At 44.8% G+C, this 14,471-nt stretch overlaps 1 protein-coding gene across 2 annotated transcripts; it reads right to left on the bottom strand.

Moving 5' to 3' along the window:
- Positions 1 to 166: 166 nt before the first annotated feature.
- On the bottom strand, positions 167 to 13,955 carry gtpbp3 (GTP binding protein 3, mitochondrial). 2 transcript variants are annotated; one of them, XM_029148220.3, is made up of 12 exons: positions 13,690 to 13,955; positions 13,255 to 13,505; positions 13,042 to 13,128; positions 12,089 to 12,171; positions 11,676 to 11,795; positions 6,464 to 6,536; positions 5,634 to 5,777; positions 4,387 to 4,552; positions 2,967 to 3,097; positions 2,617 to 2,803; positions 2,125 to 2,368; positions 167 to 897 (listed from the first exon to the last, which is right to left on the bottom strand). In XM_029148220.3, exons 1-11 carry the CDS (start codon positions 13,746 to 13,748, stop codon positions 2,137 to 2,139), a joined length of 1,533 nt encoding a protein of 510 aa, XP_029004053.1. In that variant the 5' UTR covers positions 13,749 to 13,955; the 3' UTR covers positions 167 to 897; positions 2,125 to 2,136. The 2 variants fall into 2 exon arrangements, with proteins under 2 accessions (XP_029004053.1, XP_040926410.1); XM_041070476.2 differs by lacking the exon at positions 13,042 to 13,128.
- Positions 13,956 to 14,471: the final 516 nt, after the last annotated feature.

Below are 14,471 nucleotides of genomic sequence, written 5' to 3' on the forward strand. Positions count from 1 at the left end.
GCAGCATTCATGTTTCCTAGTGATTCACGTTTTTGAGTTTCTGCCACACGATGACATCACAGTTCCTAAACAATGTAAACTGAAAATAAGCAATCAATTTGGCAGATGTTTCAACCGACAGTTGTTTCTATATAGGAAGGTTTAATGGCTAATAAAAACAAAAAGCTATGACTGAAAGGCTTTTATGGCACATTTTACAAGTACAGTAGTCATTATATGCCTCGTTCAAGCTTTACAGTTTCCTTTTCCTTTCCTATAAATAAGACTATGAGCAACTACTGTGATGTAGCTGTGGACAGTTAGTATAAACATCTGCAGTTGATACACAAATACAACCTCAACTTTATTTTGTATTCTGCATTAGAGACATGATTTTACCATTTGGATCAAATCTGCAAGTTAAAGTATTATTTATTTTTAAATTCTTTTACATTGTCAATTTGCAACATGAAAGTTCATATTTCATAATTTCTTGGTTGATCGCTGGAAGTATTGCAAAATATAAATGTTCATATTTATAATAAACTTTCACTCAGTAAACAAGTTTCTGATGAAAGTATAAGGATTTATTATTGACCGAGGCTCTTTACTGAGAAGTTGGACGCAGGGAAATCGTACTCCCATTTAGACAGAACAAATCTGAGAACCCTTCCAAGTTGCAGAAGAATATACATTAAGATAAACTCTGTCAGCGTTGATGGATGTGAGTGCAGCACGTGTGCGGGTCCGTCTCCAGTCTTCAGGAAATCCTTTGTTTAACATAAAGTGTTTTGGATCCCATGTATAGACGTGGACACACTCGCACCCTGGCTTTAAGTCACACGGGTGCAGGGTGGAACTGGCTGCACTGGATCCGACTACGTCAACGCCACGTCTCCTGGCGGCTGTGGTTCAAAGCTACAGGAAACAGACAGAAAGCCAACTTACTTAATCTTAATCACAAATTCTGTAGAAAGCAGTCGGATTCTAAAGAATTTGTGATTAAAGTTGAGTCATCTTTCAAAGAACGCGAATAACAAAAGGAGCAATGAATACTAATCTGATAAAAGTTTTAAGTTATTTTGACTCAGTTATGATGATTACATTTTACATTGCTACTCTTACAGTGTGTGATTAATTGAATACCCTCTCACAGATGTAGTAAACAAAATCATCTGCAGGATGTTACACACGGATGCCACTTCAAAGCTGTACTGACTGAGAATTTACTGCCTCCTCTTTGTATGGCACCACAGGTACCAGGGAGCTGAAACCCCCTCCCCGCTCCTCGTTGTAATTAATCAGGGTAAACATGAAAGAGGACAAAAAGGCTGACAGAGCAGTGTGGAAAGAAGGTCAGGTAACAGAGACTGGGCAGAGAGAGACAAAAAGGCGGAGAAACGGGCAGTCGTGTTGGTACACAGCCTCGCAAATGTCGTCATAGACTCAAAGACTGGGGAAGAAGGGTGAGGAGTTCAACAAGGAAACATAAATATTTGATCAAGGCCGGATTGACAGGGGAACAAAGGGTACGGGGAACATCGCCTCCAGAGCTGTTCCCAGAGAACAGAGGATCTGGGTCACTATGACTTTTCCTACATGTGGTATGTCTATTATGCCAGCGTATGTTTTATGGTGGGAAAAGACTTATAATTCAAAACATAGAGTTTCACACTACTGTGTTACAAGAGCTAAGGTTATAATATGTAGAAAGGCACCAAACACAGGTTATTTGTTAAACGGCACATTAAAAATGATTCTATTTATTTCACATTCCAGATGTTAGGTTGAGCAAACAATGCGTTAAAGTTTTAAATAGTAAAATATGAAATACAACATTCACATATTGACAGGTTACGATGTTTACAGCTTAATACTTGCCAAACACTGAGCACATGAGGCCTCTGAGGCACCTGCTATCATGTTCAAGAAAACAGAAAACAAACACGTCTGCATCTGGAGAGCAGGATGCTTCCAACAACATGAATATTATTTTTTCAGCCTGGCTGTGCTTCGAGGGCTGGCAGCGTGCACTGACAAGGCTGTGCCCTTTTGTCCAATTTCTTTACTGACACCCTGGGACCAAAGGACAACACAGCTTTTCCATCTCATCAGGCCGTTAACGCATCTCTCGTGCTCGCTCACCTACACATCTGGCTATTTTCCAATGCAGAAGTCTTTGAAGATGATGTCAAGGATCTCCTCTGCTCCGACGCGCCCGGTGATCCGGCCGAGGCTGGTCAGAGCCAGCCGCAGACCCTCAGCTGCCAGAGCGAGGTCACCGTCTCGGTACCTGTGGTACTGAGCCAGGGCCGCCGTGCACTGCTGCAGGTGGGCCCTGTGGCGGGCCTGGGTCAGGGTGGGGTCGCCGGTTAGAGGGTTGCCGCAGCTATAGAGGAAGTCACAGCACAAAATGACCCAGACCAATAAAATGCTCGTTAGCTTGTGCTTTGGTTAAAAAAGACTCTTTCTTTTTTCTATTTCATTATTTGTGACTGTGGTTACTCCTAAAGGCACCATCAGAAGCAGCTATTGTATTGTTCAATATATGGAGTAGTGCTCTAAAGTTGCAGCCTGCAACGTTTAGACTGAGTAAATTTGTTCTGAAACACCATCCTGACATCGATTTTAACTTACAGAGTCTTGACTCTGCCGTGCAGCTCGGTGAGGAAGCCCTGCAGGCCTTCACTGGTGTGACAGGACACCAGACAGATGGGAGGTAGGCCAGGCACCCGCCTCAGCTCCCTCTCCAACGTCAGTCTCCCATCTTCAGGCAGCAAGTCAGTCTTATTCAGCACCAACAGACATTTGTCTGCAGAAAAAACTATAATAAAAATGACATTTTTAATAAGTACAAGTGGTATCAAATATGTGAGTGGTCACTCAGTAAACATCTAATATATTGATATTTAAAGTTTACCAAAGGATATAGAGGTATAAGAATCTGTGCGCTCTGGAAAGGAAAGAAGTTTAAAAGAGTTTTACACCTGTGTCCGGCTGCTCCTCGGTGGCTAGAACGCTCCTTAGGTGTTCCTGGAGGAAGTCTGCAGCTCGCTGGGCATCGCAGGGAAGCTGAGCACAGTCCACAACCACCAGAGTCAGATCTGCCTGCTGCATCCTGGAAGATAAAAGTCCGGCACACGTTTAGATTTGGTTTTTAGTTTTGCTCTCAATCTTAGTGTACTGACTGTAATACTGGCTTCACAACATCTGATTGCAATTTATTTAAAGCTTTAAGAATTAACTTTTTTTATTTTAATTTTACTTGAAATGTCCTGCTTAGTAATCTCTTTTATAGGAACATCGTCCATACTGACCTAAATATTTATTTTCCTAAATTTATATAACTAGTACTGTATTTACAGTACCTGATATTCTCTGTGTATTCCTGCAAACTTCATCCCAGTGTGAAGCCGCAGCAGCAGCAGCAGCAGCAGCGGATGCTTGTACTTACCACGTCCTTCCTGTAGTGACCCCGGTCACGAGCCTCTGACCTGCTGGCTGAACAGAAAGTTCCATATAGTCCACACACCACCCACCCTTCCTATAGAACCACCAGGTCACCCGCAAAATAAATAAATATTTGCACCTTAAAATATCCTTTATGTTTTGGGCAGGTGATAAACATTTGAGATGAAATATTCCATTCCCAACACTAAGTATCTCTTACATCTGTCTTTCCTCCATCATTTAACAAATTCCATTGCTGATTGTTTCCGTGAGTTCATTCAACACCTACTTGTTTTGTACAAATACTTTCCACCCGCCAAGAACACAAGTACTTTGGCAAAGACTGGATATTTGTCTTGTTTCTGGCGTGAACATGTCACAGACGTCATACAACCAGACTACAAACTACAAAGGCGGTAGATCTTCATAAGTTACACCCTCCAACGCCATTGGGATAAAACATGCACGTGTGTAAAAACTCTTTTTAGTGTAAAGAGACCGCGTCAGTCTGCAAGTGTATGATAAAGCTGTGATGACGTGTGCTACTCGTATTTATAATTTTCCGTGGGGTAAACAGTGGAAGCAGCTGTCACTGAATATAGCCGCACGTATGATCTACACCTCGTGAAAAATGTCTTAATGGTGAAAACGCTCCGAAGAGGGAAGGTGGCTCTTCATTATGCAACCTCCCCAGAGTGTTTGTCCAGGCTATTTATAACTGTCTCTCGCAATAATATAAACTCTGGTAGTTGCGTAGACATTACAAAAGATGTTGTGTGCTGTGCAGGGGAAAGGTAACTAATTCTTCCTTTCTTTGTTTTCTACATACATATTTCTCGAGTGTCCTGTGTAATTTGTCCTGTTTATTATTACTCACACAAGCAGGCCAAACATTCCAACCTCACTCTACTACAGGGACATCACACAGAGTTTGAAATGACGGTGTTTCCTCCCCACCTTTCTCGAGCGCGTCGGACCCCTTCTCTCTCCACCAGGTCCGTGCTGTCTCTGACGCCGGCTGTGTCACTTAGGAGGACGGGGAAGCCGCCGATGTCCAGTGCCGTCTCTACTACATCCCTGGTGGTCCCAGCAATGGGAGACACAATGGCAGCAGGTCTCTGGCCTGAATTAAAAATAAAGGTCTTATGTTATTCAAATTATAAGTAAAGATTAACTATGGGCTAAATGCATTGGCTGTTATACAAATAATACTACCAAACATTATTTGCCAAATAAAATAATAAATAATTAATAAAAACAATAATAAACTCAATATAATAATAAAACAATATTAAACTCAATATTAAGTACAACAACTGCATAGTTTTGGTGTTTATGTCAGAATTGATCTCATTACATCACAGCCGCACAAATTATAAGTAAAGATTAACTATGGGCTAAATGCATTGGCTGTTATACAAATAATACTACCAAACATTATTTGCCAAATAAAATAATAAATAATTAATAAAAACAATAATAAACTCAATATAATAATAAAACAATATTAAACTCAATATTAAGTACGACAACTGCATAGTTTTGGTGTTTATGTCAGAATTGATCTCATTACATCACAGCCGCACTGTCTGTCTAACACAAAAGTCGACGCCTAGTGAAGCTCGACACTGTCTGAACACAGCGCGTGGTGATTTATCTTTAGCCAGGACCTTTGTGGGCTGACCATGCTCGTATGAAGCACATTATATAACAATACCAGCCACATCTCACTGGCCTGCTCTGTCTGGGAGTGGGCCCAGACCAGGCAAGGATAAGTGGATTTTATCTTGAGTTTGACAGATGCGTCCATTATTCTTATCGGGAAATTGAGTCCCAGCCAAAGCTCTAGTCTGAGCGGATTTTATAAAAGGGTTTAAATAATTTCAGGATACAACAGCGTAAACAATCATACCCATGTTCCATAAACAATAAACTTTAATTACCAAACAGGGCTGGGAAAGTGACAGCATGGGAACAGAGTAAGAATCAGGATTCTGATTCATGTGTCTCTGTACTGTTTACATGCTTGTGATAAGTATTGAACTGCATTTTTTTACTTTCTAATTTATAAATTAGCACACTACAAGGCCAAGACGTCTGTTCCTAGATTATCTCACCCACAGAATCCTTTCACAATAACATTTTTGGTTACAAAGCAAAATATAGTCTTAATCCGTTTGTGTTGGTTTTGATGATTTTCTTACAGAGTGTGTTGAGGAGGCTGCTTTTCCCTGCATTCGTAGCTCCGGCGATGACGACCTGGACGCCGCTGCGGAGTCGCTCGCCCCTCCTCTCGTCCATGAGGTGCCGCTTGATCTCTGCTTGTAGATCACACACTGATCTATCCACTGTGTGTCGGAGGGTGAGACAGATATAAATCAAAGGACGGAACAGGAGATGTTCACCTTCAGCTTCAGAAAATCCCTCTACATTTAAGGAAAAAGGCCTGTCCTTGGATGTCTGTCATGGACATCTCTGAATGACAGTAATAAATACTTCAGACAATAGATGAATAAATGTAACTTTATAAAGTTCTCAACATTATGCATTATGCAAGTGTGTAGCTAGAAATATATTTATACCAGACTTTCTTTTCCTCGTTCTCAGTTTTTGTTTTGCAGCTCTGAGGTGTGACCCAACATTCTGAGCCACTCAAACAAACAGCAGGCCCCAGCATTTATTATGTCAAAACTTTACAACATCTGAGGCTTTCTGAAGTGCCCTGTCTGTGCCAGACAGACATTGGGAGACAGACTCAGGGGAAATCCCTTACCCACACTCCATTTCACATACAGTACTGTACCCTAACCACAAGGAGCCTGGCTGTGCAGAAAACTGTTGGTTTTGCTGTTGGCAGCAGTTTAAGTGACACTGCCTTTGAAGACAAGACTAATGGCTCTACTGTCCCCCTGGCCTCCTGTCCACGTTTCCTGAAGGAAATTGCCTTTTGAGACTTTTTATGCATCTTGTTTCTCCTCACAAAATAAACGTGCACCAACTCGCACAGCGGCCACTTAAAGTTTCCCTCACATACCTTGGTTCAGGACCCCATCCTCAATGAGCTCATCCTCACTGAAATCGATGAAGGCCTCGACGTGTGCCAGACACTGTGACACATGCAATACACAGACAAGAAATCAGAAGAAGCTGACGTTAATGTGCAGGCCTCATGAATAAATACGATTTGTACAGTGTTGTAAGACATGAAAATATAAGATCAAATATGTGGCATTTATTCTTTATAAATCAAAAAGATACATGTGATACAACAATTACAATCATACAATTCACTATTAATTTCAACTTTATTGCTATAAGTAATATTGTTCCTGATTTCTGAGAGTGAGGGTTGAGAGACATTTTAAGAGAATTTAAATTCTAAATTACAAAGTTACTTTATGTTCAAACATGGTGTTAGTTATGGCCAAACTGTGCCTAGCACAGAGGTCCAATAACATAACACCATTCGGGTTCAGATCAGGGAGGCCGTTCCTCCCAATCACGCCTCTCCAGGTATCACTGTCGTTACCTACGTGGGCATTGAAATCTCCCAGAAGAACGATGGGGTCCCCAGTTGGAGCACTTTCCAACACTCCCTCCAGGGACCCCAAGAAGGCCGGGTACTCCACACTGCCATTCGGCCCGTAAGCACAAATGACGGTGAGTGACCTATCCCCCACCCGAAGGCGCAGGGAAGCGACCCTCTCGTCCACCGGGGAAAACTCCAACACATGGCGACTAAGCTGGGGAGCTATGAGCAAGCCTACACCAGCCCATCGCCTCTCACCGCAGGCAACTCCAGAGTAGAAAAGGGTCCAGCCCCTCTCAAGGAGTTGGGTTCCAGAGCCCAGGCTGTGTGTGGAGGTGAGCCCGACTATTTCTAGCCGGTACCGCTCGACCTCCTGCACAAGCTCAGGCTCCTTTCCCCCCAGTGACGTAACATTCCATGTCCCAATAACCAGATTGGTTATCCAGGGATTGGGGCGCCCAGGCTCCCGCCTTCGACTGCCGCCCAATCCACTCTGCACCGGCCCCCTATGGTTCCTCCCGCGGATGGTGGGTCCACTTGAGGACGGCCCCACGTCGCTCTTTCGGGCTGTGCCCGGCCGGGCCCCCGTGGGAATATATAATATATAATATTCCCACGGGGCCCGGCCACCAGGCGCTCGCATACGAGCCCCAACCCCGGGCCTGGCTCCAGGGTGGGGCCCCGGCTGCGCCATACCGGGCGACGTCTCTGGCCTTGGTGGTTTGTCTTTCATAGGGGGGTTGTGAACCGCTCTTAGTCTGGCCCGTCGCCCTGGACCTGTTTGCCTTGGGAGACCCTACCAGGGGCATTTAGCCCCCGACAACATAGCTCCCGGGGTCATTCGGGCGCACAAACTCCTCCACCACGGTAAGGCGGCCTTTGGAACATAAGGGTGTCCATCGGTGCACATGGCACCAGGACGCCCTAGGCCGGAGGTCGATGATAGACTTTGTAGTCGTTTCACCTGACCTTCGGCCATATGTTTTGGACACTCGGGTGAAGAGAGGGGCTGAGCTGTCAACTGATCACCACCTGGTGGTGAGTAGGATCCGCTGGCAGAGAAGGAGGCTGGAACGACTTGGCAGGCCCAAACGTATTGTGAGGGTCTGTTGGGAACGCCTGGCTGAACCCTCTGTCAGACGGACCTTTAACTCACACCTCCGGGAGAGCTTCGACCAGATTCCGAGGGAGGTGGGAGACATAGAGTCCGAGTGGACCATGTTCTCCGTCTCCATTGTCAACGCGGCCGTTTGGAGCTGTGGACGCAGGGTCTCCGGTGCCTGTCGTGGTGGTAATCCCCGAACCCGGTGGTGGACGCCGGAGGTAAGGGTTCACCACCGGGACCATCAAGCTGAAGAAGGAGTCCTACCAGGTATGGTTGACCTGTAGGACTCCTGAGGCAGCTGATGGGTACCGGCAGGCCAAGCGTGCTGCAGCCCGTGCCGTTGCGGAGGCAAAAACTCGGGCTTGGGAGGAGTTCGGGGAGGCCATGGAGGAGGACTATCGCTCGGCCTCAAAGAGATTCTGGCAAACCGTCCGGCGCCTCAGGAGGGGGAAGCAGTTCTTTACCAACTCTGTTTTCAGTGGAGGTGGGGAGCTGTTGACCTCAACTGGGGATGTTATCGGACGGTGGAAGGAGTACTTTGAGGATCTCCTCAACCCCTCTGACATGCCTTCTGCTGAGGAAGCAGAGGCAGGGGACTCAGAGGCGGACTCGCCTATCACCCAGGCTGAGGTCACCGAGGTAGTTAGTAAGCTCCTCGGTGGCAGAGCAGCGGGGGTGGATGAGATCCGTCCTGAGTACCTCAAGTCTCTGGATGTTGTGGGGCTGTCTTGGGTGACACGCCTCTGCAACATCGCGTGGAGGAGGGGGACAGTTCCTCTGGACTGGACAACCGGGGTGGTTGTCCCTCTTTACAAAAAGGGGGACAGGAGAGTGTGTTCCAACTATAGGGGGATCACACTTCTCAGCCTCCCTGGGAAAGTCTATGCCAGGGTACTGGAGAGGAGAATTCGGCCGATAGTCGAACCTCGGATACAGGAGGAACAATGTGGTTTTCGGCCTGGTCGTGGAACGCTGGACCAGCTTTATACCCTCAGCAGGGCGCTTGAGGGTTTGTGGGAGTTTGCCCAACCAGTCTACGTGTGCTTTGTGGATCTGGAGAAGGCATTCGACCGCGTCCCTCGTGACATCCTGTGGGGGGTGTTCCGGGAGTATGGAGTCCAGGGCCCTTTGCTAAGGGCTGTTCAGTCTCTGTACAACCGGAGCAGGAGCTTGGTTCGCATTGCCAGCAATAAGTCAGACCTGTTCCCGGTGCATGTTGGACTTCGGCAGGGCTGCCCTTTGTCACCGGTTCTGTTCATTATTTTTATGGACAGAATTTCTAGGCGCAGCCGGGGGCCGGAGGGGGTCTGATTTGGGGAACACAGGATAGCATCTCTGCTTTTTGCAGATGATGTTGTCCTGTTGGCTTCATCAGGCCAGGACCTCCAGCGTGCGCTGGTGCGGTTTGCAGCTGAGTGTGAAGCGGCTGGGATGAAAATCAGTTCCTCCAAATCTGAGGCCATGGTTCTCGACCGGAAAAAGGTGGTTTACTCTCTCCAGGTTGGAGAAGATTTCCTGCCTCAAGTGGAGGAGTTTAAGTATCTTGGGGTCTTGTTCACGAGTGAGGGAAGGAAGGAGCGTGAGTTTGACAGACGGATCGGTGCGGCGGCTGCAGTAATGCGGTCGGTGTATCGGTCCGTCGTGGTGAAGAGGGAGCTGAGCCGAAAGGCAAAGCTCTCAATTTACCGGTCAATCTACGTTCCTACCCTCACCTATGGTCATGAGCTTTGGGTCATGACCGAAAGGGCAAGGTCACGGATACAAGCGGCTGAAATGAGCTTCCTCCGCAGGGTGGCTGGGCGCTCCCTTACAGATAAGGTGAGGAGCTCTGTCACCCGGGAGGAGCTCGAAGTAGAGACGCTGCTCCTCCACATCGAGAGGAGCCAGCTGAGGTGGCTCGGGCATCTAGTTCGGATGCCTCCTGGACGCCTCCCTGGGGAGGTGTTCCGGGCATGTCCCACCGGTAGGAGGCCCCGAGGAAGACCTAGGACTCGCTGGAGAGACTACGTCTCTCGGCTGGCCTGGGAACGTCTTGGGGTCCCACCGGAAGAGCTGGAGGAAGTGTCCGGGGAGAGGGAAGTCTGGAACTCTCTGCTTAGACTGCTGCCCCCGCGACCCGGCCCCGGATAAGCGGATGAAAATGGATGGATGAATGGAAAGTTACTTTATGTCACTACCACATTTATGGGATAATTTTAAAACCTAAACATAAAAAAGTATTTTGACTGACAAAGCAGAACATAAACACAATAGAAGTTTAGCTACAGAAAAACAGGATACATCACATTCCCATACTTCAGAAAAGTGGGAAGCCAACAGTTAAAAAAAACAGCATTGTTTGAGTGGTAAATGAAGGTCTGACCCCTAAACTCACACATATGGTATACTTCTGATTAACTGGACTCCCAGAAAGCGCAGTACAAATAAGGTCACGTCTCAATAGCTTCTAGGAACTGCATTAACAGAGTCGCTGACAAGCAGCTCAACAGAGATCCTCAGGGGAGACCCCCCGGCCAGGTTTGGCACTGTTCAGTTCCAGTGCCGTACTTTCTCCCAACTGTGGGGCAGTATAAAAGAAGCTCTCTGCTGGGATTAGTTGTAAAGCCTGACCACACCACATCTACAGTACTACTGCAGCATTAAGCTGTAATGAGTGAAACAGCATCTTATCTGCACAGGATCCTGTATAGATGAGTGCTGCACTGTGCACTCGACTAATCGAGTGATATGCTGTATGGCAGTGTGCTCGCATTTATCGTTAATTCATCCAGAACAATGAAAAGCCAGCTGCTCAGGGACGCTTTGGCTGCTTACAAGCGGCTTTCCTCAGGAAAGTCCAAATTAACAGCTAGACCAGGCCTCCCAGCGCTGGGGATTCAATTCTGATGCCAAAACAGCAAAGACTACACACAGCACTGCTCTGACCGTGTAAACAATGTCAGTCAATTACATCTTACAGTTCAGTCACTGTACTTTCACTACTTAACAGGGGTATCAGAAGAAAAGTCCATTGAAATATGTTTCCCCTCTTTAGCTGATTACATTTTTCCTATGTTCTTTTAATTTATGTACAGTATTAACCTCTCCACAGTAAATGTGCTGTATTCTACACTGACTGAATGTTGGCTCTTAATATTGAACAGAATCACACGTACTACACGCCTGCAGCAACATGAAAACAGGAAGCCTCGGATCTCCATTAGTTAATCCATCAACAATGCAGTGCAAAAACAGCTGTAGAGATACAGTAGAAAAAAACAAAAGAAAGCATTGTTTGGGTGTGAAATACTGAGGCCTGACCTACAACACAGTACCAGCAGGTTCTTTCCAAAACACACTTTACAGAGAAACGTCTGACATGAAGTCTCTCCAGGGAAAGCTGCAGGATCTGGCTTGTTTCTGTTGTCAACCTAATGTGGAACTAAACAGAATATTGCTAATGGCATCTGTCCATCTGTTACTTCAAAGAGGAGTTTGACTGGGTTTGACTACACGTAGTCAATATCTAAATACACTGAGGAATAGAACAAATCAGGATTCCATGACCACATGAGGAATCAAACTGAGATACAAACATCCAGCGCTTGAATGCTGCTCTCCTGCTAAACCTACCCGTTTCAGTCTGTGGCTCCAGTCCTGATAAAGGCGCCCCAGCTCTCCTGACATCTGCCTTAGAGCCTGTCTCCGCTGGGCCTCTGTTTCTGCATGGATCAAATCCCCGAGCCCTTCTACCTTTATAAACAGCAATTAATATGAATAAACAGATCTACTTAACACATTACTACAGTTTATTTTTAACATTTTGTAACAAACTGTCACTGTATGCATGAAGCATTTGCTACTGGCTGGCTGCTTTTCAGAAAACAGCCTACAGGGCCACTAGCAGTTTTCATATAAACAAAAAATAAGATAAAAGTGAAGAGGACATACTCATTTCTTATTCGATAATTATCCTACAAAGCTCTTGATAAACAAATCTGTACATATCTTTTCCCCTGTCTCCATAAATCTTTGTCTTATCTTACCTCTGTTAAACCCAGTTTCCCTGCCTGAAAGGCTCTCCGCGTGAACTCTCCTGCTTCAGCAGGCCTCATGCCAGGCACACTTCCTGAGAAACACGCACACACGAAAAGAAATATATCGGGTACAGGAGCACATGCATAATGCACACAAAGTACAGCATGCAAACAGACGAGGATCAAACACAGGTCAAGGAGCTCATATGCTAAAAAACATTATTATGAAAATCAAGGACAGCTGAGCAGAATAAAGGTTATATTTCATTGTTTTCTTAAATATTCTTAAAATCTCATCAGGATGAAACATAAATGAGCATGAACATGAGCACGTCTCCCCAACATTAACAAGGCACTGCTTTAAGTTAGAAAATGTGGCAAAACCTCAGAGAGGGCTTTTTTGGTGGTGAGAATTGGATTGGAGAACGTCATAATAACAGATGGGGAGTATTTCTGATTTATACAATACTGCCCTCTAGAAAGCCACTGGAGGAGCTGCAGGAGAAACATTACCTGTCAATCACAGTAAGACTGCCACACTTGCCAATACACATTTTATAAGTATCTTAGTAAAAGGAATGCATCTGTCACTATTGGCTTTTAAGTCACAATGATGGAAAGTCACATGGTTTAAATACATACTGAATTTAGACTTTTTATGCAGTTACAGCATACACTCAGATGTTGAACCATATTCTTGCGAATATGGTCACATCTACAATATTAAAATAAATCTAAAAAATATTTACATTTAAATACATTTCCTATATATCTATAATATCTATATATTTTTTCAATATATCTGCATGAATATAAAATTATAGTAACAATTTAAAAAAAAACAATTAAAATGAGTAATTTGTGTGTCATTTGTTTAGTTGTGTTTCCCTTAACTAGTTTGTGGACATAATTATGTAGAAATATAGACACATGTTAGGGGTTTTAAGAACTGTATATGTTACCTAAAGCCTGTAAGACAGAAGTGATGACAGCAGGACCACCATGGATGTGAAACTCCACACTGTCCTCTCCTGTGAAACTGTTAGGTGCTGATGATAAAAACACAGTGTACAATGTACACATGCATAGTGGCAAATTTTCAGGCTGCACAATAACTTACAGAAACTTAAAATTGCTTGTAACATGTAACAGACATGTGTTTTAGGGGAGCACACCTGGGAACCAGAGCACAAGTCCTCGGTCCAGCACTTCTTTGGACTGGGGGTCCCTTATGCTGTGCAGGAGGGCTGTACGTGGAGGAGGAAGGCCACGCGTGATCCCGGCCATGCCCCTCAGTGCCGCAGCTGATGCTGGACCACTGACCCGGACCACGGCCACTCCACACCTGCCATGACCAGACGACAACGCAAAGATGGTCTCAGCATCAGCCAGTCCATCTGTGACACCACCTTTTGTGGACAAGAGTCTGTTGAGAGAACAAGATAAAATGTAAAACCCGGTTACTGTAAATCTAAGTTACTGTCTAATGCAATGAATAAAAACAGAACGCAATACAGACAGTTTGAATCGAATGAGCAGGAATGAATGAATGACCCACTACAATAAAGAAAACCTAAACAGAAAAGGGAAGTTGAAATTAAACAACTAACCTCGTTCTGAGTTTGTGCACAGCACCTCTCAGCATCCCGACACGAACAGATAACAGCATAGTTGTACGGCACTGTTTTATTATTAAAACGATTTTGTGGCTACACGTGGAGACCAAAACTGCACAGAATGCTCTGATCTCACTCACTATACGTTCACAGCATTAGCGAGTAGAATAAATGTATTAATTTAGGTTATTTTAATTGTCAACACGCCTCTACAAAACTCATACCACTGACCTGTTTACATGTGCAAGTGTGGTGTTGCATTTTTTTATGTGATTGGTTATTGTTTCTACGACAGCAGCAGCTTTGGAAGTCCAATTGGCTTATGAGCTGTCAATTTAGACAAAGGCCCGCCTTTTGTGCTCCCTAAAATTCTGTTCGTGTGGCAACTGCTGCTATATGTCAAACGTCCCTAAAAGCGTACATCGTATCTGCCTTGTTGTTTGAAATTCGTTTTCTATAAAACTTAAAGGTGTTATAAAGTATCAGTGAGACTAGAATAAAGATTCGAAATATTATAGATATAATAAAAATGATCTTTGAACAGGATCACACAAACCACAGTCGACCTCTACAAAATGTAACGCCACTTTAACCAGAGAGGAAGTTTTATTACTTGTCTGTGTTGGACCTTTGACAGACTTACAGTAGATTGTTTTTATTAGCTGCACAAAAACATGGAGCTGAATGTGATGCTGTCACACCAATTAGTTAGACAAGGTACAGGTCACACTGAAAGGGACGTTTTCTAGCATATAGCCTTGGTGTACTGTATGTCT

The sequence above is a fragment of the Betta splendens genome, chromosome 4 (assembly GCF_900634795.4).
Source record: "Betta splendens chromosome 4, fBetSpl5.4, whole genome shotgun sequence".
In the NCBI taxonomy this organism is placed as follows: Eukaryota; Metazoa; Chordata; class Actinopteri; order Anabantiformes; family Osphronemidae; genus Betta; species Betta splendens.

Coding starts and splice junctions, on each gene's coding strand:
- gtpbp3 (XM_029148220.3), bottom strand. CDS start 13,748: ATGCTGTTATCTGTTCGTGTCGGGATGCTGAGAGGTGCTGTGCACAAA. Junction 5,778..6,463: donor GGATGGGGTCCTGAACCAAG/GTATGTGAGGGA, acceptor TCCGACACACAG/TGGATAGATCAGTGTGTGAT. Junction 3,098..4,386: donor GTCCGACGCGCTCGAGAAAG/GTGGGGAGGAAA, acceptor TTTATCTTCCAG/GATGCAGCAGGCAGATCTGA.